At 35.4% G+C, this 26,018-nt stretch overlaps 1 protein-coding gene across 1 annotated transcript in view; it reads left to right on the top strand.

Moving 5' to 3' along the window:
• The window catches only part of Ush2a (usherin), a 606,255-nt gene that overhangs the window by 434,136 nt on the left and 146,101 nt on the right, over window positions 1-26,018 (top strand). Inside the window, exons 46-49 of the mRNA XM_090341196.1 lie at window positions 3,015-3,127; window positions 13,741-13,942; window positions 17,703-17,871; window positions 25,490-25,711. Of these exons, the coding sequence (XP_090197322.1) occupies window positions 3,015-3,127; window positions 13,741-13,942; window positions 17,703-17,871; window positions 25,490-25,711 (706 nt within the window). The remainder of the gene's footprint in view (window positions 1-3,014; window positions 3,128-13,740; window positions 13,943-17,702; window positions 17,872-25,489; window positions 25,712-26,018) is intronic.

The following is a 26,018-nucleotide window of genomic DNA, read 5'->3' on the forward strand; positions in this document are numbered from 1 at the left end:
TCTTTGGGTTCCAGTCGAGAAAGCTGACTAGAGCTCTGCATCATCAAAACAGGTGTCTAATCAGGGGATCCAGGGGAAGGGCCCTGTGTGTACACATGTGCGGTTCAGTCTCACAGCTGTGGAGCAAGAGCTGATATTTCTTTTTTTAAGTTTTTATTGTGATTAATAGAAGGGTTACATTATATTCACCAGATAGAAGGTGCATAACTTCACAAACATTGATACCCTTTCTCATCACATGGTCCCCATTTCCCTCCCCCTCTCCCCCCTAATAGATATTTCTATGTCTGGGCACTTTCAGAGGTCAAAGGCGTTCCTCAAAAAGAGAATTTTTAAAATCAGATTTAGATCATGGTGCCAGATAAAGAAAAGAGCAAAGCAGGAGCCAAATGCTGGAGCTTTGTTCTTAATGTCTCTTCTTCCTGATTAATTAATTAATTAATTAATTAATATTTTGCAATACTTGTGCAGTCCAGAAATTCTGCAGTTCTGAAAGTGTTGAGGTTAAATTTTTGTTGACTTCTATTGTAATGGAAAACAGGATTGGGCTTCCTTTGAAACCAATGCATAATTGTTATGATTAGTAGTCACAAATTAAACATCTATCTTCTGTAAAATAGCAGTTGTTTTTTTTTAATTGTCAGGATGATGTATAGAGGGGATACAGTTGCATTCATCAGATACTGGGTACACTGCATCTTGAACTTTCATATCTCTTCTTAGGTAGCAATTGGTTTTTAAAGCCAATTATGTGTTCAAGTATCTATTCCTTGAATATATTCTATTATATAGCCCTTTTAAAATAAATAATATTATTCAATTTTATCTCATTTTAAAGTAAATAAGATAAACCCTTATATTTTTATTTCATTCGTATGCTAAGCAATATATGCATGGTTTCAGAATATATTACAAAATAGTCTGGCAACATTACTAACAATGATAGGATAATGGCATATTCTTCTAATGTCAAAAGAAAGCCTTTATGGAAAACTATATGAATAGACTCAAGTAGCTTAGAATTTAAAGCTGTTCAATATTTAGTTGAGAAAGCAGTAAGACATAACAAAGCTCAAAACAGCAATTACAAATTTTTATCAGTTCAATCCCATTTTTTGATTTCTCTATCTCTCAGTTTAGAGTCTTATTAAAATGTGGGTGCAAGGATCTGATTCCTATCTGGGAATTAAATGTCATATAAAGTAGTCATTAGTAGAGGTTGGGAACGATAGACAGTTGATGGACTAGAGGTAGATTGTATAAAAGGTTCTGAAACACCATCAGATACCAAGAATAAGTCCTGTGTTCCACAACAGGGCAGGGTGTTATGTGTTCATCTGGTCATATGTTTTGGGAATAAGTAGGACTTATTCAAAGTATTTAAACATAAAGAAAGGAGGAAATGGAAATGCATCTTACCTCAATTTGATCAGTACATATAAATGGGAGAGCACATGGAACTCCATAAATTTGTATAATCATTTAATGCTAAACAAAAATCTACAAATATTTAAGCATCATAATGGTACTTGGCACATATTAAATATACACCTAATTCAGTTAAGTTGGTTTTGATTCATCTCTTTATGCATCATAGAACCAAACATTTCCTAATACATGTAAACTTTGCAGGACTAATCCTATAATACCATTATATTTTTAAGATAATCTGCCTTACAGTGATTTCTGATTTAATTTTTTAAAGGGACAATGTTATATTTAATTAAATAATCAAAGTGAGTTATGAAGTTTTCTGCCCTGCAGTATGCAAATTAGTCTGCATTTAACAATGTTAACACAAGAACCCTAAAATAGAAAGCTTTTCAATTGAAACAAAAATACTACAATTATTTTTTTCCTAAACAATTTATTTTTTCTTTTGGTACCAGGACTGAGGCTTGAATTCGGGGCCTAGGTATTATCCTTTAGCTTTTTCATTCAAGGTTGGTGTTCCGCCATTGGAGCCACAGCTCTACTTCCAGCTTTTTGGTGGTTAATAGGAGATAAATGTCTCCTGTACTTTTTTTGACAAAGCTGGATTCCAATAGTGATCCTCAGATCTCAGCCTCTCCCTGAGTAATTAGATTGCAAGCAGGAGCTACTAGTTCCTATTAAAACTGTCTTCTATTATAAATGAATCCAATACTGATTGTAACAAAATCTTACATTATTTTATTTTTTGATTTAATTGTACATCTTGGTGTGTTTGGTGGTCCTTGATAGTGTTTATATATACTAACCATTACTTCAAAAGACTATATTGCATCCAAAAATAATATAAAATACAGTATTATCAAGGTCTCCCTCAATTCCCTCTTAAAAGTAAACTGGCCCAATAATAAAATGATGCATTTATTGAAAACAATGCAAATAACATCTATCTTTCTCTTGATGCCAATGGACAAATCAGAGAACTGCTTCACTTGATAGCACTGAATTGGAATTTAAGAATCATCAGTAACTACTAGCTTTCCCCTCCTTTCATGTATTAGAAAGAAAAAGTAAAAACATCAACCACAGTTGTAATAGATATAAAATAGCTCAGCTATTCCAGGCTTCTCTGGACCTCATTTTTCTTCCATTAGACGTTAGCATTTAGGCAGCTTGCTGTAAAGTGTCAAGATATCTTAAGATATCATCATTACATCACTTAGTTACAGATCTAGAGCACAACATACACTGATGACCTATTATGATTGTAAACTGTTACCTCGTATCTTCCATTCCTCGACTGTGCTCTGAGTGGATGAATACCTTTCTCTTTCTGGATGTTTTGAAACAGAGATTAAACACCACCATTCTACTCACTACATTAATTGTCCCGGTCCTACTTCTGTATTAACTCTGAACTCATCCCACTAGAGTCTATAAACATCAGAAACAAGTATTTCCTAACCCAGACGATGGTAGAGGATAGGAGAGATTCATATGATGTGAAAGATGGGTGGAGTCAATTGCCAACCTGTTTGTTGGAGTGAGCTGGATGATTTTCCTCTCTAAACTAATGGTTGCAGGTTGAAGTCTGTACAAGTCATGCCTGTGTGAAAAGCAATGTAACACAAATCACCACTGTGGAAGATGAACCAACCGACATTCCAACCCCCACCATTCATGGCATCACATCAAGGTACCAAATTTTTGCCTGTTAACCTTGAGCCCATCCCAGCCACCTCCTTGTTGTAAGTGTGTATATAGGTTTCATTTTTTTATATTAGTTCCCAGGTGTTCATCTTCGTTGGACATGTAGTAACATAGGAACTGAGTTCTCTGCTGTTACTTATCACATTTAGTAACCTCTGAACAAATATCTGAATGTACAGCATCCGCTCATTTAAACGAGTGCTTTCCTGAGTCCTTTTGTGAAGCAAATTGGGATGACCATTGAAAAACTTGATTTACATATCCAATTGTGTTGAAGCTAGAAATATCTGTGAATATACACAACAGATAGTCTTTAGATTGCTGCTTAGCTTATTAGATAGGTAGAGTCCCTTTATCTGTTTCCCAGTTGTGGCTGAGAAATGAGTATTTGAAAGAGAGTTCTTTTAGAACTCATAGTTAATAGTCATAAGAAGATTGAATGTCCTTTCCAAAGCCAAAGTAAGATGAGAGTTTTGTATTTCTGCCCCAGTGTTGATACATATAGAATATAAAATAATGCAATATATATAGAGAGAGATCTCCAAATTTTCATTTATTGCCAACCTCTCTCTCACTCTGCCCTAAATGAAGCAAATATTGCTCTTTTCAATCTCTTCAACTTTATCTTTACTGTATAAGGGGAATCATGTGGCATACAGTAATTTAAGTCTGGGTTCTTTCACTTAATCCTTAAGAGTCTTCCATATTCTACATATTGGTAGTAGATATTTTTCATCACCAATAATATTCAATTATACCAAAGCATCCAAATTTGTATATAGTTTGTATAATTTCCATTTTTCATGAAGAGTTTCTGTAAACATGCATATATACAAATTTTTTATACCAACAGATTCTCATTCATTTCACTTAACTGGATCATTGAGCCGTAAAGGCTTTCCCATTGATTACAAAGTATCTTTAAATCTTACAATCCTGTAACACTGTATTTGTACATGGGTCTCTCTGTATTTTCACTAAAACTAGATATTACGTGGAATTATTTTCTTTTATTTGTATAGGTCTTTTAATAGTGCTTAGTAATATACTATTCTTTTTAATTTATGTTTCTGTAATGACTTCAGATTTTGACATGTCTAATTTGACATCTATCTGTCTAATCTAATGAGGCATCTCCTCAAATTTTTACCAATTTATTATTTCCATTCATTGTTTTCTTCTTGTTGAGAATTTAGAGTTTTCAATATAGATTTTGAATGTTATTCACAGCATAGGATTTGCCAAAACTTTTCTCTGGTCTATGGCTTATCTTTTTGGTTCAATTGCTTGTGGCTTTTTCAAAGCAAAGGTTTTTCCTTAATTTTAATCATCTAATCATTTTTTCTCTTTTATGGTTTGTAAATTTGATGTTGTATACAAGAATACAAGAATCTCTTGACTCATGGGCACCAATTCTCTCTCTCTCTCTCTCTCTCTCTCTCTCTCTCTCTCTCTCTCTCTCTCTCTCTCTCTCTCTCTCTCTTTCCCTCCTGCTCCACTCTCTCTTTCCTTTTCCCTCTTTCTGTCAGTCTTGGGGCTTGAACTCAGGGAGGGCCTGGGCACCGTTCTTGAGCTTTCTCAAGGTTAGTGCTCTATCACTAGAGCCACAACACCATTTCTGCCTTTTTTTGTGCATGTGGTATGGAGGAAGTAAACCCAGGGCTTCACGCATACTAGGCAAGCACTCTACCAATATGTCATGCTCCTGGCCCTCCTGCCTTTTCTTCTAAAACTTTTATAGGTTTACATTTGAATTCACATTTCTAATTCATTTTGTGTAACTTTTATGTAAATTAAGGTATAGGACAAGATTAATTTTTTGTGTAAGTGTTCCAACACAATTTATTAAAAAGACTATTCCCAATTATTTGGGAGACTTTCACAAAAATAAAACATATTTTGTAGGCCATTTTTTTACTTGTTCTGTTCAATTGAGCAATACTTATGTGTATATTCTGACATTATACAACCTTGATTATTATAGTTTTATAGTACATAATAGAATCATGTTCTTGTAACTTTGACCTTTTAAAAATATATTTTTTAGCTTTTCATATTGTCTTGCCTTTCCACAGCAGATTATAGAAACACTTTACTGCAATATACTGAAAAAAAATACTTCCATGATTTTAATGAGAACTGCACTGATTTGTGGATCATGGCCATTTTCATAATATAGACTACTACAAGTATTAAGTATCTTACTCATTTATTTGGATTTTCTTTCTTTTACCTCATCAATCAGAATTCAACTGCTAAATAAAATTCCATATTTCCTAATATTTAGAGTGAATTTCCCAATAATTCAGACTATTTCTCAAATAAGTTTCATTATCATGTATGGAAAAAGTCAGTTATTTTCACAAAACATCAAATTTTGTGGCAAAATGTTTTTAGAGTCTGAATTGATATGCTCTCTTTATTGTAAAGTCACTCTAAAGCTTTATCAGTTTTGTAGATCTTTTAAAAACTGCTTTAGTTTTATTGATTTTCTATCTTATTTTCTGTTTTCCACTCAATTGATTTCTTCTTTTTATTGGTTTTTTCTTCTTGCTTTTTATATCTTAAGAAAAACATTTCTCAAAGGGAATAGTTCACATTATTGATTTAAGAGTAATATTTACTGCTATGTGTTTTCCTCTTACCTCCGTTTCATGTGATTCTCACACAGTTTGAAATGTTCATTTCACTTATTCAAAATGCCTTTTTAATTACTCCTTTTAATTTTTCTATTTAGATTATACAGAAGGAGATTGTTCACCTTATAAACATTATGGGATTTTGTTTTTAGATTCTTCTTTCTGGTTTTCTGGTTTAAATCTGTTACAGTCTGAAGATACAGATTTGTAATTCTCTTTTCTATTAAATTAGATAAGTTTTATTTTGTGGCAGAGAATACAATATAACTTGGTAAATGTTCAATGTGCCTCTGAGGGGAATATGTATTCTGCTTTTGTCAGAATGTTTTATAAATGTCAATTAGCTGAAGTTGAGTGATAGTGGTGCTCAGATTATCTATGTATTTACTGATTTTCTGCCAGGTTGTTCTATCAATTGTGAGAAGACATTCCAAGCCCCCAAATATAATTGTGGCTTTGTCTATTTCCTCTTTTGGAGATATGATTTTACCTCGTGTGTTTTCATGTGTTAGTACTGGGTACGGCTTCATTGAAGATTGCTATCTGGATAAACTGACCCCTTTTCATTGTGTATTACTCGTTTCTCTATCTTGCTTTTAGTCTATTTTGTCTTGATTTGTTTAATGTTTAGTGGTTTAGATTGGTTTCCAGGATAGTTTAATGTTTAATGATGTAGATTGGTTTCCAGGACAGTTTGAATATTAAATTGTGGTCATCTGAATCCTGTTTAAAAATTGGGGGGGGATAAAGAGGGAGGAAAATACAGAGACCTTCGAAAAGATTCTTCTCTCTCCATGCTCTTTAGAGTAGTTTTAGATTCCTATTTTGCCACAGCAGCTACAATACTACTCCGTGGGGGCTATTTATGAGTGAAGAGTAAACTAAAAGCCACAAAACAAAATGGGAATATTCTCCACGCCACCTATGCCCAACTTCCAAAACACTTTGGTTGCAGGTACTCCAGGCAGAAAGGTTGGGTTTTTCTGAGATCCTGTCTATCAGTTCACTATAATCCACTGTAACTACCCTTGGGTTAAAGATGGAAGAAGGACATTTCCTCCTGTGACATTCACTCCTTCCTGTTTGGTGCTCTTCTTGATTGCCTTCTATTTGATAACTTTTCTAAATCCTCAGATACCTCAGAGCAGCCTTTTCCACTGCAATCGGTGAGAGAGACAGGCTAGAATTGGTAACCCCTGGTTGGTCAGCACGGAAAGTCCCACTCCACTATAATATTTTATAATTTTTTAATTATCATAGTGATGTATAGAGGGGTTACCATTGCATTCGTAATGAACACTGTTATCCCTTCCCATGTTTTTCTACCACCTTCTCTCCCAACACCCCTCCCAAGTTGTAGCATTCATTTCCAACATATTGTCTTGTGAATATCGTGGTTAAAATGCCTTTGGCTAAGATCTATTGAAAACTTGATAGGCATCATTCACAACCAACTATTGGCAAATAAAATCTTTCCTTTCTTAAGACTATACTAGCAAACACAGTAACAATTTCCAAAGGCAAGACTCTAATGAGCATAGTCTGCCAAGCCATTAATCAAAATACACCAGCACCAAAGCAGTTAGCCTCCTGTGTGCATATTATTGTTTGTATAATTTCATTATACTCCTGGCAATGAATACGTGTTAATTATGTTTCTATTCTGGTTTCCTAAAGATCTCTCTTATGTTAGCAATATGCAAAATCAAATGTGAAATTCTCCCAGAAAAAAAATCTTAATAGTCTAACTTCACATCTATAGAGTAGAAAATAGCAATGTGATTTCTGATCAAATATGTATTTCTTAGATTCCTATGTTCTTTGGGTAAAGTGTCACTAAAGTTTAACTTATATATGTGTATATATATATTTAATAACATATAGATAGCATCTGAGCTTTTTTGGTTACATACCTGAAGTATATCAACTCATATTTGGACTTAACTTATAGCTTGCATTTTACCACACCATCTTTAATTCAAGCCCTTATGCATGTTTCTCATATTTTATATAAACCAAAGATGCACCTGAACATAGAAAGACCAGATGAATGCTCTAGTTTTATAAGCTGCTCCTCCGGCAGCAAAGTCCATTTCTATGTTACGTTTTTCCATACTTGTCATATTATCATCAGCTGTGTCCCCAAAGAATACTAACTACTGATCGATAGCCCAGACATGTCTGGCCATGGCCTACATGTGCCCTGGGTAGTTCATTTATTTTCCTTGGTGGATTTGCTAGAGTGGAATTTAATCAATAGCTAATTCATTAATTCTGGTCCTGGAGAATGCAGAGACGCACTGGAGGAAGATCTCTGGCTGGCTCCAGCTTTGATTGAAATATGACAGCCGCACCAGCTGACAGCTTCATAGGACAACGAGGCTGTCTGGGAAGTTTACTTATAGAGCCCCCCAAAGAAGGAAAAGCTCAGAAAAAAATGTAAATAGGGGAGATATTTCATTACATTTGTGCTAGCATTCCAAAATGTATGATTCCCAGGTATGAAATTCAGGAGAAAGCAGGCATGGGCAAAGATTGGGAATTTGATTTCCTTCAGTTGGAACAAAGATGGGATTCTTTTTTCTTTTTTGGTTCCCCATTAATTTAGGGCTACATTATTGATGCAGCATCTGAAGGCATAGTTCTTTTCTTTCCCACAGTGCTCACAAATCATTATTTTAAAATTTGCCTTAGGGTACTGAGTGGTGTCAGCAATCCTTTTATGCCCCAACTTTGGCAGAAATATTTATGGACCAGCAGAGATAGCCCTTATGTCTGTACATGAAGATTAAACCATGATGAGTGTTTATAAAATTCCAGGATACCTTCAAATTACTTAATTTGGAGTTCAGCATGGCATGAGAGGTCAACTCTTATGAGTAGAAGTGTTCCTTTTGCTTTACTAATATAGAACAAAGCTATTAGTTCTTTTTTAAAATACTATATCATTAGGAAACTCTTCTATCTATCCTTGATTTCATCTCTGGAGTTAGTCTTTCAGTGGTTGATAGCTTGAGGTGAAGTTCAAAATCCATAAAATTATGTGTGTATGTCTTTAAGTCATGTTTTTTGTTATTGTTGATTTTTAAAAATGGTATAATGTATAGAGGGATTACAGTTACATTCGTCAGGTTATGGGTACTTACTTCGTGAACTTTGATACCCCTTCTCATGATTTGTCTCCATTTCCTTCCCTCCCCACCCCTCCCAATCATCTTATTTCTTTGTTGTTGATAGTACTAGATATTGAACTCAATGTGTTTCACTTGATAGGCAGATCACTCTCCCACTTCAACCATACTTTCTCCAGCCTTTTATTCATTAGGTTATTTTCTCAGGTAGGGTTTCACACTTTTGCTTCGGCCTGGGCTTAGACTACAGTCTTATTTATGCCTCTCACATAGCTGAAGTGATAAACATGTATCACTACACCTGTCAGGAAGGACTCTTAAGAGAGCATTTGAAGTACATGTAATACTGTTGCACACAGCCAGTCAATAGTTATACTATCAGAATAGATTTTAAGAAATATTGCTTTGGTGCCTGGAGTTTGGCCCAATGGTAGAGTGCTTGTCTAGCATGCCCGAAGACCCGGGTTCAATTCCTCGGTACCACATACATAGAAAAAAGCTGAAGTGGTGCTGTGGCTCAAGTGATAGAGCTCTAGCCTTGAGAAAAGTCCAAGTACAGTGCTCAGGCCCTGAGCGCAAGCCCCACAACTGTCAAAAAAATGAAAATAAGAAATATTGCTTTGATGGTCCATGAGTTCTGATTTTCAAACTCACTGTAAGTTTGAGGATATATTGCCAGGGAATGAGATGTTCAGGTGATGTTGTTGTTGTCTCTATCATTACGGTTTGAACTCAGTGTGTATACTTATGATTGCTCTACAGACACTCTAACACTTGGCACATGTCTCCAGCTTGGATTTTTGCTTGTTATTTTTGGAGATAGTCTCTCACAAAATTTTCTCTCCCAACTAGCAGAAAAGTATAAAATAGACCGCATTCTCCTGAGAAGCTAGGGTAGTAAATGTAAGCCTCTAGCACCAAGACATGGAATACAGAACTTATTCTTGAAAATCTGTCATCCTTAGTTCCATTCTTTCTTCTTCCCAAACTCCTACATATGCTACTTCCTCAGCAAAATCTGGTTCTTCCTTCTAATCAGTGTGGTCTTGGTCTGTTTATCCTTGGCTTTCTGGGTACTCATTGGTTTCTTCCTTTGATTCCATTACAATGCCCCCTCATTAGTTCTGGGTATTGTCAATAGAAATCTACACCTTGCTCTTCAGATAGTACAAGCATTGTTATTGTTTTAGTCATACTGAAACTCAAAGACCCTGATCCTGCCCAACCCCCTCTCCCAGTCTCCCAGGGCTCTGGCTCATTAGTTACAGTTACCTATTGATTTCCTATTGTGATATCCACCTACACTTCCATAACCTTGAGGCAAAAGTTAATTCCCACCAATCATCTTTTCCAGAATCCATTTCTGGAGGCCTACTAGCATTCTACATCTTATAAAATACCTGTATCGCTGGCTGTTTTTAAATCCTCTAAATTCATTAAGCATCCCCTCCCATCTGGTTCCTTTTGGAACATGTCACCTCTTTTCCTCTTCCTTCCACCACTCTTACCTACCTGTGCTTTCATCATTCAAAGTGATAGAACCAGATTACTGGGGGCTGTCTCCATTCAAATTAGAAGCAGATGAAGAAAAACTCCACTTTCCATCTCTTCCTTATTACTTTAAATCTTCTCCTCTGATTCTTAGAAAATGCTACTGACTTGCAAATTATTTTTTGTAGTAAATCTCACTTTGGTAATTAAGATTCACAATCGAGTATTTAAAAGTTCTATTTTATCTCCAACAAAACATTAATATTGCTTTTAGTTCAATGCTTCCATCATTTCGCAGAATTGGACCTAGTTGTAGCTTTTGCTTTTTCCCTCTTTTATGCCTCCTACTTTCCATCCTAAAGTGTCTCATCCTGATATTCCAGTATTACTATGTCACTGTTATTAATGACAGAGCCCTCAGTGTGGAAAGTGACACTTTCTTGGATAGCTATCTTTTTGTTTGTTTGCTTGTTTGCACTCTAAGTCTTGAGTTGGCTAGGCAAGCTCTTCCACTTGAGTCATGCCTCCCAGCCCTTTTGCTGAACAATTATATGTTGACCTTGAGATATCTTCGTGAAGATCTTTATGCAGCCAATTTCCCAGGTCTGAACATTGAACCATGTAGCTGTGGGGTACATGGAGTGGAATACAACCTCTAACATTTTGCATTCATCTTTATAAAGGTGGGTGGTAAGAAAGGATTTCCCCATACTGCTTTCTAATTTCTGTGGTATCTTAGACTTTGTGAAGTGACAATTGGGAGTGATAATTACTGTATTGGTGGTCACAATGTTATATAGTATGAGAAAAGTTTAGTAATAATCCTGTCATCAGTGTAACAACTAAAAAGAAAAATATTCAACAAGGATTCTGGACTCCACACAACAAATTCATGTAATAAAATGTGTGGATGCATAGTGACTTTCATCAGAAGATACTAAAGGTATCTTAGATTTCATTCCCTGCTCCTCTGAGAGATAAACTCTTGCAGTTATTTCATGAACAAATCTACAAAATAAGAGAGAAAAGATTCATTTGAAGTTTCACAGTTTGTTTATGTCTATGCATAAGTGTACAATGTATTGATCTATTCAAAAAATTCTCCAGCTTTTCTTTTCTCCAATATTTAATATTCATTCCCTAGGGCTTAAGTATGTTTCTCCCACTTTCCTCTCAAATATCAAAGTAAGTAATGCTACGCTGAATGCCATTAATAATAGTTATTTCTCAGCGATGTCTCACTTTCAAATTAGCAACCACAGATTCTCAATGTCCCTCTAGTTGGTTCTAATGAGAGCCTGTAAAGGTGTTAAATTCCCTGCTCTTTGATCATTGACCTTCATGTCCAAATCCTCAGAAGTTAACATATTCATATGAACACTAAATAGAGGTAGTCTCATTTCACAGTTACGTAGCACAAGAAAAGGAAGTCACCATGACATGAGTTCTACATGGACCTTACTAGTTCACCAGCCTTTGTGTGGATGTGCCAGGCCTGTCAATGGCACGCCAATGTCATCTTCTCTGTAGTTAATTATGCAAAGAATACAAAAGAGGAGTCTGCAGAATGTGGGATTAATTCAAGAGTTGTTCACATGAGAATTGTAACAGTAACTGTACTAGTAACCTATGAAACAGTTCCCTCATTGGTGGCATTAATTTCCTGTAGAGAGACTCATTCCTGCATGTGTTATATATGTACTCTCAAGAAAAATGGAGTCATAATTTTTAGTAGCCTATTAAAATAATGAAGCTTATCTTAACTGCTGTTTTTTTTCTATGTAAATGTTTGGGTTTAATTGAATTCCTAAAAGTGATGTCACCTAAAATTCTGATAAGATCCAGAAAAACTTGGCACACAAAAATCTATTTCTGTGATTAAAATGTTATTTAGCACATGGAGGGATGTTCAACTTCAGTTACTGTGATTTTCGTAGCCAACACTTTTGAAGTGAAGAGCTAAAACATAGGGGTTTGCTTTACTTTAAGGAACCTATTGGAAAATTCTTCATTGGGAAAGTACCCTGCCCTGTGAGTTTTGATCTATCAAATGTTACAGCTGGAAAGTCTAGACATTTTCCTTTAAAAAAAGAAAATTAATCTTGAACATCAGTTTTACTCACTTTTAAAGACAGCAAATATAAAAATAATCTCTTTCCTATTTACAGAGTTTTACATTTACAGGTTCTGGCATGTTATGACCATATTCACTACAACAAAGAAAATGTCATAGAAAACAGTCAAGTTCTGACCAGATATTATACCCTCACTGTGTGCCCATCCCCCAGAAAAAGAAGGTTCATGTTTAAAATGAAATTGTAGATCAGTGTTTAAACATCATATGTCTTTATTTTAAGAAGATGATGATAAGAACACGATGACATAAAGGTTTCTTATGACAATCTCTGATTTCTATATTTCTGACCATAGCCAACCATGACCATTCTATTACAAACTTAGAATAGAGATAAATGTGAGCAATTATTTTGGCTACCAGTAATAAAGCAGCCAACAATGGAAACTTCAGCTAGAAAAATTCAGATGCAGGTACATGAATGCTGGCATTGGTTCAATAGCACCACACACCAAGACCACATCCTTGTTTATTCTGAAAGACTTTCTCAAATCAATACAAGATAATTCCCAGGGTTTGAGGCATTATGTATAAAAGAAAAAGAGGAGAAGAGAAAGAGAGAGAAGGTAGCAACTTTGTCCAGAGCTAACATTGCATATAATTGCCTTAAAAATCGTAACCATCTTCTGGTTACTTCTTTGATCCACCATATATCTCACCAATGGTACTAGCTGAGGCCAAGCAAAGGAAGAGGTGGGTAGAAGCAGAGATAAGGTTTGCCATATCCCAATTCTACTCCTCTTGCCAAGTCATGGTTTTGTCCAATTTCTGCTCATCAAACCAAATATTATATTGATGTTTCTTTCTTGTCTGTGAACATAAAGTGAGAGACCAAAGACTCATGTCATGTGTTATTTTCCCAAAAGCTAAAGATAGTCGTGATTGAATCCTTTGTTACATCCTAGTCACATAGGTTTGAGTATACATAGGTTTTAGTTTATCTTAACTATAACTTCTTCTATTTTTAATTAGGAAGTGGATGAAGTAGATCTTTTCATTCATCTCAATGAGTAATTGAATAGTTGGTGTAGCTGGGAATTGAAATGATAAATATTGTCTTTTTAGTAATATTGTTTGAAGCCAGGTGTGGAGGTATAATTCCCAGCAATTGAGGACTGAGAATTCATGGCCAGCTAACATTACTACTATTATAACTACTACTTCTAACAATAATCAATAATAATAATAATTTTGTCTGGTGAAGATCTCTTCAAATAGATTGGGCATCTCCAGGAAAACCAAATGGCATTATTCTTGGATATGACCTTTTACGGAAAGCATGGCATCTGTGCCCTAAAATCCAGAAGCTAAGGGAGGATCACAGCAGAGACAAGGTTTGCAAGGCAGTGACATGTCAAAAACCTGAAGATGTCTGCGGACTTACTTGCTATTTTCCTGAAGCCAAGGTAAAGGGTCCCAAATGGGTCAATGAAGTGTGGTTTCCTCAGCACACATACCAGGTAGCATTCCTGCCTTCTTCCGCCATGTTGATTCAGGATGGATGTTCCCACTACAGTGTTCAGGTACCCAAGTAGAGGAGAAGGAATGTTCATAAAAAGTCCTGCTGTCCCCAGGAACATTTCAGCCTTCCCATTTGTCATCCTCCTCACAGGAGATATGGGCTCATAATAAAGGAACATCCCAAATTTGTATTTGATGGAGGGACCTGGAAATTTCTTTATAACAAATCCATTGGACTACAACTGGGAGTTGTTTACATGACAATGATGGGTAACAGTGAGCAGAACCTTTCATGGTTTGTCGGAAAAAGATTGTAGAATTATGGTCATTTGTAGATTAATGCTTATATTAGTTGCTGTTTAGGAATCAAATCAATAATGCAGCCAGACAGAGGAGTTTGTAAATGGCTTTTATTGACAAACGATATGGGAAAAAATCCTCAGTTTGAAAGTAGGATTTCATATAATGAAATAATGTTCCTATTTATCAATGGTATCGCCCCTTTCATGACTACAGTTACTACCAAATGCATACAATTCACTGCAAAAGAACTCGGGGATTAAGAAAATGAGTTATTGAAACAATATGGATCAAAATACAAATGACTGTGACTGACGTAAGTTTAGCAATAGTCATCATATAAGAAATTTATAAAGCCTCACAGTTGCCAACTATACATTTATTTTCTTCAAAGTTGGCACTATAACTAAATTTTTTCTCATTAATTTTAAGTCATTAATGTGTAGTTTGAATAATATACTTTTATAAAATTATTTCCTTGAAAGAAAATATAATAATTTTCCTATTAAAAATATTCTCTGTGAATGTAATTATACAATGATCTCAGCTTCCTCAGTAGCTAGGGATTACAGATATGAGCCATGGGTGCCCCTGAACATTGCTTTTATAAAAATTTATGTAAAAAATTGAACACCAAAATAAATGACAATTTGGTATGCTCATCTTAAAATCACTATTTTTCAGAATAAAATGGACAGTTTAGTCTAATTTTAAGTCAAAAGAATAAAATAAAGACCAGAATCAAAGGAAACCAATGTCTACTGCTCTATCATAAAAATATAGATTATTTTATTTAGAGTAAGTGTAAATTGAAGAACAAGATAAAAAGCATAAGTTAAAGTGAAATGATGTCACTTTCCCAAAGGCAAATCTCATCTAATAGTCTCAAAAAGAAACATCATATCCACTATTTTTATATATCAAATGTGCACACTATTAAAAATAGATGCAATTTATAATGTTGACTGAAAGTCTTATACAGATTTCAGGAGCAATATAGGTATGAACAGGAAAACAATAAAAATAAGTCAGTTAAAGTTGCAAAGTAACAACTTGTTTATAAATTTTGATTTCAGAGCTAGATGTGTATGTGTATTTTCCAGAGTGAGAGGTTGCAGAAAAATTGTGTGTGTGTGTGTACCAATTTCTTGGCTCTGTCACTAAAAACTAAAGATCCCTAAGGTACTTATTCAAACTTCACCACATAATTATTGTCATGGTTCTCAAATCCCAGTGAATATCAACCCTGGAAGTTTTGTTAAACAGAACATAGGGCCGATCCCCAGAGATTGTGGATCAGTGGGCCTGGATTAGACTGGGAGAATTTACATTTCCAATGTGTTTCCAGCAGATTACTTCTGTAGATGGCCCAAGGACCATACTGGGAGAAGTATTAGAGGTGCAAAATGGAGAATAATGAAAAGATCATCTCTCTCTCTCTCTCTCTCTCTCTCTCTCTCTCTCTCTCTCTCTCTCTCTCTCTCTCTCTCTCTCTCTCTCTCTCTCCCTCCCTCTCTCTCTCTCTCACACGCACACACACACGCACACACGCACCTACACACACACACACACAAATCATTTCTAGTTACTGAAATTTCCATTTAAGCTTCCTGAGACAGAGAACTTGGAGACTGAATTAGAAGGTTGGGAAACATTCTTTGCTTATGAAATGAACTCCCAAGAGAAATACCTTCTTGGGAAAAAAAGTTCCCTATGGGACCTATCAGTGAACTAAGCCAGAGTGATTCAGAAGAAAAAGCCCTCCAGAGATTTGAAGCTAGACTGAGAATGATATCAATAATGAAAGGTCAGAGGCAAACCAGTCCCAATGACTCGTTAGCAGATAAATATTTGAGGAAAAACTCAAGATAACTATTTTGAGAAAAGTATCATCAAGAGGAGGATAAGTACTATGTATATTTCCTGAAGCATAGACCTGAGGTGCTTATGTGCCCAGAGCAAATGCAAATTGTTGCTCCTTGTCTTAAAATAATAGGGGACTGTACTGCTTGGCCTTGACTAGCTTTCTTTACACAATAACATATAAACACACAGGGTAGTTTTCTCTCTGCTCTTAAAAAAATTGAGGTGGCAATAAATTTACACAGAAAGTGACATCAACAAGAGAATTGAATGTATCCTTAGAATTAGAAGACTTATCTGGATGCTTCATTGCTAAAAGAAATTCATGATTATTGAATTATCATGATTAGCTAAAGAACACAGGGGTAAACTTGAAAACTGACCTGAAATTTTCTGCTTTGAGTAACTTCTGAAAGAAATGGAAGTAATAAGCCAGTTGAAGACAGAATAAGCATTGCTGAAGACAGAAGTCTCCTGGATGAGGTGATGTAAAGATTCCCAACTTCTCAGGAGTCAGGAAGATTGAGGATCATTAAGTTCAAGGCAATCCTGGGGAAAGCAAATCTTAGCTGAAATACACACACACACACACACACACACACACACACACACACACACACACACACACACAAAGGATTGGGATGATAGCCCCACTAAAATGATGTGAAGATGCTACCTTTTGCAGTTATGCTGAACTTGGTTTAAAAGTTTGGTGAATTATGGAGGCAGGATTAAGCTAAAATAAACAAAAGCAATATTCTTAAACAGTGAGTGATTTTTTTTCTTGTCAAACAATACATCTATATAAGTAATGTAACTTATGCCAAGTACAGGTTCTCAGGCTTCTTTGCAGCAAGTCCTCAGTATTTTATGTTATATATACAGTATGTCGGTCTCCCAGACCCTAAAAGAGCATGCAAATAATTATGTGATTGTTCAAGCACATAATTCCTTTCACAGCTTCTGAACAAAACACACAGAGTTAAAAAGGCCTTTCAAAATTAATTTCCATATAAATTCTTTTTAATGTGGAAGACTTTTATACATGGCATATATATGTATATGTATGTATATGTATATACTTCTGTTAAGCCTTGTCTGGTCTGAATATTGGGTTCATAAATAAGTGATCATATAAATTATAAGGAAAAATCAATTTATTATAAAAAGAAGGATCAATGAGAGCTTTTATAGATATGCTTTCAAATTAAACTATCATTAAGATAAAAACATATATTTCAAGGAAATTGTTCATTTATAATGCTGAACAGCTTTGTACTAGAAGCATTTGTTATTCCAAAGATAATTTGTATTTATAAGATACAGAAAGTTGAGCATGGCTGAAGACCAATAAAGAAAAAAAAAGCTTTATTGTATCATAGCATTTACAGGATTGGACTGATGCTGGGAAAATATATTTTGAACCTATGAAATATAAATATTTTCATCTTGGATCAAGATCTTAGAACAAAATAGTCCTTTCATGTAAAAACATAATACTCTGAATGAAACAGGTATTTAAAGTCTATTTGAAACTTTCAGGTATGTTGTAATGGGATTCTCTACGATTCCCAGCCTGGATACCACTGTTGTGAAGAGAAGTATATCCCATTTGTTCTGAACTCAACTGGAATTTGTTGTGGTGGTCGAATTCAAGAGGTGCAGCCAAATCACAAGTGTTGCTCTGGGTATTATGTTAAAATTCTTCCAGGTGAGTATCCTTCCTGGTTGTATTCAATAATTTGGGGAAGTTGAAATCATAAAGAAATAACTCATGTCATTAAATGAGTTCAGGTTATCTTTCCAATGAAAACTGAAGGACAATATATAGCCAATGACCTCTTGTCTACCTTAGAGTCCCTGTCTATTTGATAAATATATTTTCACATTTTTAAGCAATGTTCCAGACTTCTGAACTTTTGAGTTACATTCCCCGTTGTGATCTATCCTTAAAAAAAGGCATAGAAACATATTTTTCCTATCCTCTAAGTTTAGTGATGATTTCCTGAGATTCAGAAAATCAAACATGGAAAAAAACAAGGTTAAATATTATTTATTTATTTATTGCTTTGATTTCAATACTAGACATTGAAGTCCATGCCTCTCTTTGCTGGGCACGTTTCTAGCCCTTTTGTGTATTGGATATTTTTGAGACAATGTCTACCCAGGCCAATACCTGAAGCAAAATTTTATTGTATACTTCCTGTCATAGCTGAGATGACAGGCATGTAGCACATCTAGCTTATTACTTTAAGATGGAGTCTGAAGTTTTCTAACCTATCCCAACCTAGAATTATGATCCTCCTAATCTCAGCCTCCTAAGTAGATTGGATTACAAGAATGAGCCACCAGCACTGGCTAAAGGCTAAAGTATGGCAGTTCCTCAAAAGACTAAACATAGAGCTCCTCTATGACCCAGCAATTCCACTACTTGGCATTTACCCAACTGTCCAGAAACAAGATCATACTAAGTCCACCAGCACAACAATGTTCATTGCAGCATTATTCACCATAGCAAAGATATGGAACCAAGCTAGATGTCCCTCAGTTGATGAGTGGATCAACAAGATGTGGTATTTATACACAATGGAATTCTATGCTGCTGTCAGAAAGAATGACATTGCCCCATTTGTTAGGAAATGGAAAGACTTAGAAAAGATCATATTAAGTGAAGTAAGCCAGACTCAAAGGAACTTAGGCTCAATGGTTTCCCTCATTTGTCATAATCAGTAGAAACCTTGGGCTCTCCTAGCAGAGATTTGCAATAGAGCAAAACCTTGCTACAAAAGGCCATATAGTATGACACTAAATGAAAGGATCTCTAGGATATAGAAACATAAGCCATATAATGAATGATTGTTGTTCTTAATGTACTATGTTATCTCTCATCTCTTTTGCTGTCCTTTGGTTATTTCATATTGTTACATTATCTCACTTTGTTACCTGATATATCACATATATTTGTATTTGGTTATTTGAAATTGGATAGGGAAGGGGGGAAAACAAGATGAGGGGTGGGGTTGGGGGGAGGGAAATGGGGACCAAGACGTGTGAAAGGGTATCAATATATGGGAATTAATGCACCTTCTATCTGGCAAATATCATGTAACCCTTCTATTAATTACAATAAAAAAGAAAGTTTGGTGATCTGAGATTTTAGTTTAATGTAAACTTTATGGTTATATAAACTTTATGTAAACTATTGGGTTAACTTAAGCATTCATTTGTAAATGTAGTTTATATTGAATCCAAGGAATATTAAATGAGAAATTAGCACAGTGTCTCTTCTCAAAACATCAGAGCAAAACTGGAAAGTGTAGTAATTTCATACCATATAAATTTACATGTTCAAGAACAAGGACTTCACTCTTGATTAGATTTTTCCTCATAATTCACAGGGCAAAAAAAATTCCGTCATTATAGCAATGCTGTTATGTCATTCTCCAGGATAATACATATATGTGTGTGTGTGTGTGTGTGTGTGTGTGTGTGTGTGTTCTTTTCCTAATTGAATAACCCCTATTTTTCTTTTTTTATATATATTTTATTGTAATTAATAGAAGGGTTACATGATATTTGCCAGATAGAAGGTGTATTAATTCACTTACATTGATACCCTTTCAGATGTCTTGGTCCCCATTTTCCTCCCCCCCCATCCCCACCCCTCATCTTGTTTTCCCCCTTCCTTATCCAATTTCAAATAACCAAATACAAATATATCTGATATATCAGGTAACAAAGTGAGATACTGTAACAATATGAGATAACCAAGGGACAGCAAAAGAGATGAGAGATAACAAAGCAGTATGGCAGTTCCTCAAAAGACTAAACATAGAGCTCCCCTATGACCCAGCAATTCCACTTCTTGGCATTTACCCAATCATCCAGAAACAAGGACATACTAAATCCACTAGCACAACAATGTTCATTGCAGCATTATTCACCATAGCAAAGATATGGAACCAACCCAGATGTTCCTCAGTTGATGAGTGGATCAACAAGATGTGGTATTTGTACACAACGGAATTCTATGCTGCTGTCAGAAAGAATGACATCACCCCATTTGTTAGGAAATGGAAAGACTTAGAAAAAATCATATTAAGTGAAGTAAGCCAGACTCAAAGGAACATAGGCTCAATGGTTTCCCTCATTTGTTATAATCAGTAGAAACCTTTTCCTCTCCTAGCAGAGATTTGCAATAGAGTAAAACCGTGATACATAAGGCTATATAGTATGACGCTAAATGAAAGGACCTCCAGGATATAGAAACAAAAGCCATATAATGAATGATTGTTGACCCCTATTTTTCAAGTAAGAAAATATACTGATCAACATGAAGATTTCATGAGAAACCATTAACTTCTTGTAGCTCCCAATGTTTAACTATTAAACACTGTCAAATGCTTTGCAAAATATTTCATATTTCAGAGCTTTCATCAGAAGTTCTTATCATGCCTTCCCTGTAAAAAATTATATTAAAAATTGTAATTACAAGTGCCCGGTGTTTGTCCTAGTGGTAGAATGCCTGTTTAGCATTACAAAGACCAAGATTCAATTCCTTCATACCACAGGCATAGAAAAAGCCGGAAGTACTGCTGTGGCTCAAGTGGTAGACCTCTGGCATTGAGAAAACCTGAGAACAGTGCTCAGGCCCTGAGTTCAAGCCTCAGGTCAGGCAAAAAAAAAATGTAATTGCAGAAATGAAGTGAACATCTCCTGGCATTTAGTTCTTACAATCAGTACATAATCTTGCCATCAGTACATGATATGAGACTTTTCTTGGTCAGATATACATCTAAGTAATAATGTTTTTGATACAGAAGTGACTGGGCCCTTGTTCTCTGGAACCATACAGACAGAAAGCCAGGAACCACAAAAGAAAAACTCAAAGGAAAGTGTATTTGGAAGTGAAAGAAAAGTCATGAAAGAAGTTACCAAAAACTCTGTATGGAGAAGGGAATAATGAGGGGTCCAGTGGAGTTGACTGGGAGGGCTTTTTTTTCCTTTTTTTTTTTTTAAATAGGACAAGGCTCCTCCCATTTCTTCTCCCTTGGCTTTGCTCTGATTGCTTGATAACTTGGTCATTCTACTCCCTGGTTCTTTCCATCAGTTGAAAAGGTACCAAGAGCCTGATGGGAATAAGAAGAATTTGAGCAGGAACTCAAGGCAACAAGAAAGGCAGTGATGGGGTCTACTGTTAGCAGCCACATGTTAGATCCTTATTGATTGATGGATGGATTGATTGATTTTTGCCAGTCCTGGTGTTTGAACTCAGGTCCTGGACATTGTCTCTGAGCTTCTTTTGCTCAGAGCTACTTGAACCACAGAAACACTTCTGGCTTTTTCTGTGTATGTGATTCCAAGGAATTGAACAAGGTTTTGCGCATCCTAGGCAAGCTCTCTATCACTAGGCCAAGCTCCCGGCCCCAATAACTCTCTCTCTCTCTCTCTCTCTCTCTCTCTCTCTCTCTCTCTCTCTCTCTCTCTCTCTCTCTCTCTCTCTCTCTCTCTCTCTCTCTCTCTCTCTGTGAGTATATATATATATATATATATATATATATATATATATATATATATATTGCCAGTTCTGGGCTTGAGCTCAGAGCTTGAGCACTGTCCTTGGACTTTCTCAAGGCTAGAGCTCTACCACTTGAGCCTCAGCACCACCTCTGGCTGGTTTTTTCTATGTATGTGGTACCGAGAAATCGAACCCAGGTCTTTGTGCATGCTAGACAAGCACTCTACCACTAGGCCAAACTCCCAGCCCCCAATAACTCCCATTTAAAACAAGAGTTTTTTTTTTTAATTTCCACAGCCTACACATATGAGATACATAAGATTATGCAGCAAATATAAAAAATTCCAATGAAAGTCATTCCATATTTATAGCACTCATATGAAAGGCATTTTAATATTCACCAAACTGTTGAATGTGTACTATATTTTGAAGGAGCTCATTTTTTTTCCAGAAAATTAGAGGATCTGCTATGATGTCAAAAGAGAGAGAGAACATAAAAATAATGCAATCTCATGGAATTGTCAAAGCTCCAATACTTTATTTTCCACACCCCTAAATGAGGAGATCTGACCTCCATTTCCAATCTGTAGTCTTCATTAGTTAGTTTAAGGCTGTTTACACCAAAGAAGATACATAGTATTGCTGTTTTTTTCTTATGTATAAATGTAATGAAATCCTGCTAATCAAGTGTCCAATATCCCTGGCTAAGATGACTGTAGGCATTTTAATAATTAGAGGTGAGTCTGAAATATTAGTTCATAAGATTTCCATTTTTCTTTTTAAGACTTTCCTCTATAGTAACCCCATAACAAAGAGCAGTAGAGAAAAGTATGTTCATTCTCCCCATTTCTTTTTATAAATATGCTAATGGCCACAACTAAATGTTAATATGGGTCATTCTTGGGTAAGAATAACAATTAACTGTTAGACCACATGGTAGCATTTAGAGAGAAAACATTTTCAAGTCTGACCTGAAATAGATTCATTTTGAGAGGTTAATGAGAAGGTGACTGATCCTTCTATCTTATGTCTAATAGCCATTTTTTGAAGAAAAAAATTAGTTTTATTTTTCATTGATATAATTCATATCTTTTACTAAGAAGCCTTTTTTTAAGCGTCTGAAGCATGCAGGGCCTATGGCTAAAATATCTAACCTAATTAGTACTTGTTATACTTAAAATAGCCTTAGGAGAAAAAAATACGTTGCTATCCTATTAGAGATATATACAATATTCTGTCTCACAATTATCTTAAATGATGTCTGATTGATTGATCCTATGCCTAGACTCTGTGACACTGTTATCGGAAAGTTTAGGAATTTAACAACCTCAATCCTTAAGTCTGGAAAAAAGAATTCAGGGAAGATGGACTATAAGTAAGGATGATAGAAAAGTTTATTAGAAAAGAAAGCCTGTGGCAAAGATATAATGCAAGAAAACTACTCTCAGCCCAACTCAGCCATCTCTGGGCATCGTTCTTAGAACGTGGCTTTGTTAGTGAGAATTGGATGGCTTTCTGACTGAAAGGTCTCCTTTATGTCTCCTGTAAAATTGTGATGCCAAACAGTCACTGTCTAATCCTTGTTTCATTTTTTTTTGCTTTCTTATCTCCTCATTCTCTTGTAGCTCCTCTCTGATTCTCAGACAAGTGTTTGTTCATGAGTTTATCCTGACAATTAAATTTCAATAGGCCACAATTCTCTAATTGACAAGTTTTCTACCAACTCTTATTGATATTATATTAAACTTTTCCAATGAGAGAACATCTCTACCTATGAAGATTTGTGAATACATCAACTATACTTTAGATCAATCAGAAGACTCATTTGACATGTTAAAATTACACATGTAAATATGACAAAATAGTTTACAGTGAACAATGAGCTCATTTTTTCCTTCCTCCATGGGCCACAGTAGCATCTTAATGAATTTTTTCAATTTCTTCAACTTATAGAAATCATATTATTAGGATATAGTCAATGTTCCATAAGTTCATTTTGGTAGTTTGGGGGGAGGGATGTACATCAGTACTCATAGGGGATATTGATCACAGTTTCATCATAAGGCCATTAGTCTGATTATCCTATTAGATGACTCAGAGATGAGCTGAGAAGTGTTCTCTGCCCTCCCATTTTCTAGAAGAGCTTGAGAAGTTTGTTTTTATTTTTTTTAACTGGTAGAATTTATGAGAAGGGCCTGGATCAGAACTTTGCTTAGTTGGATATTTTGATAACTTGGTTATTATTGTTATAAATCTGTTAAGAGTTTCTATTTCCATATGATTTAGTCTTGGTAAGCTTGTATTTCTAGTATTTGTCCAGCTAATGGGATAGATTTTTGAGCATGAATTTAAACAGAAAAACTCCAGTGATATATTCTAAGAGCTTTTCACATGTTTTTACAGTCTTCATGTATGGATCCATAGTTAAATATGGTCTCATATTTTTATATCACTTCACTAAGCAACTCATCTTTTTTTCCTAACAAAGCTGTAAGGTATCGAGAACTCCTAAGAAAACCAACTAATTAATAGGGAACAAGCAGTTCAGGACTATAAACTTATAAGGCAATCTTCAATTGTCCAGTAAATGTGTTCATTTTCCTTGGAAAGTTGGACAAGCCATTAATGTATACCAAGAGGCAGTAGAGGAAAGAGAAAAGGAATGGTTTAAGGTGCATGAGCAAGTAGAGAAACAGTCCAAATAAGAGACAGGAGAGAAGTCAAGGATTAGGCAGAAAACGGTTAAATTGAGTGGTGAAATCACTGGATGGCTTGAAGGTTGGATTTTAGAGGTGCTAATTTTTGGTAATTTTTTTCTAAAATAGTCTTAGAAGAAACTATCTTTAAAAGTTTCTATCTTTTGTTTTTCCTATCTTTTAGAAGCCTCTCCATACCTTCTTTTCAAAGGGCTGAATGTTGACATCTACAATATTTGAATCCTTTGATATTAAGATATTAGTGAAATAATTATCACCCATAGCCCAGAAAGTATAAATGCATCCAGTTATATGTAGATTTTAACCTCTGTTTACTTAGTTGAGTTTAATTATAAGTGACTGTTATTCTTTATGTATTATGTTTTTCTCTCTTCTCTTGTGTTGCCCTTCGGTTAATCTCATATTGTTACAGTATCCCACTTTGTTACTTCATACATTATATAGATGTTTACTTGTTTATTTGAAATAGGAGGGGAAAAATGGGGAGAGGAGGTGGAGGAAGGGAAATGGGGACAAAAACATAAGAAGGGATATCAATGTGTGAGAAGTAATGAACCCTCTATCTGGTGAATATAACTGTAATTCCTCTATACATTGAAATAAAAAATTATAATAAAAAAGAATATATAATTTAGTACCAAAAATTATAATCATATGCAATATAAACTTATTAATATAAACTTATTAATTTCTGGATGTAACAAAAGTTATGCTAAATAGAATAGCATTCCCACTTCCATTCTGCAGTGTCATTTAGTCATATAGATATATGTATGTATGTATGTATATATATATATATATTCATTCATTAGAGGAGGGAAAACAAGCAACAGCATTCTTACTATTAAATTATATGTGTGTTGTATGAGAGGAGAGAGAGAGAACAGGCACACATTATACACCTCTAACACAAACCTTTTAGGGCCATGTTATTGAGATTTTGTAACTCCAATAGAATGGCACACCTTCTTGTCATCTTGCCAGTCTGTTGGCCTCAGCAGAGTAATTGTGGCAAAACTCACTTGTGAAACCGGGAGACTTATCTCGCAGTGCTGGCAACTCATGCCTTGGTCCTTCCTGTCCTAAACTGACAGGTGAAATATGCTGTCCAGATGAAGAGCACAATCGTGTTTCCGTGGGCATCGGTGACTCCTGCTGTGGCAGGATGCCGTACCCCTCCTCGGGACACCAGATTTGCTGTGCTGGGAAGCTCCATGATGCCCAGGACCGACAGTGCTGCGGGGGGCAGATCGTGAATGGAGATTTAGAATGCTGTGGTGGCCACGAGGAGGGCATGGTGTATGGTCGTCTTCCAGGTAAGGGCCCTCATCTGCCTTTCACTACATACAGACCCCGAGGAGCCGAGAGCATGGGAGAGATGCCCCAGGAGTGAAGAATTTTACTCATAATGAACTTTCTCAGTGCAGCAATGGGGAACATACTGCATAATCTGTCAGCTCCTGGTTTTCCCCTATGTCTGATGCACTTCTTGAAGACATATCAAAATGCTTGGGAACAGTGTTACATCCATCAAAAAAAAAGAAAGAAAAAGGAATCTAAAACACATTGCCACATTAGTGCATTCATTCTGAATCAGAATGGTACAGTTTAGTAAATACTCAT

The sequence above is a fragment of the Megascapheus bottae genome, chromosome 10 (genome assembly GCF_031878675.1).
Source record: "Megascapheus bottae isolate mThoBot1 chromosome 10, mThoBot2.hap1, whole genome shotgun sequence".
In the NCBI taxonomy this organism is placed as follows: domain Eukaryota; kingdom Metazoa; phylum Chordata; class Mammalia; order Rodentia; family Geomyidae; genus Megascapheus; species Megascapheus bottae.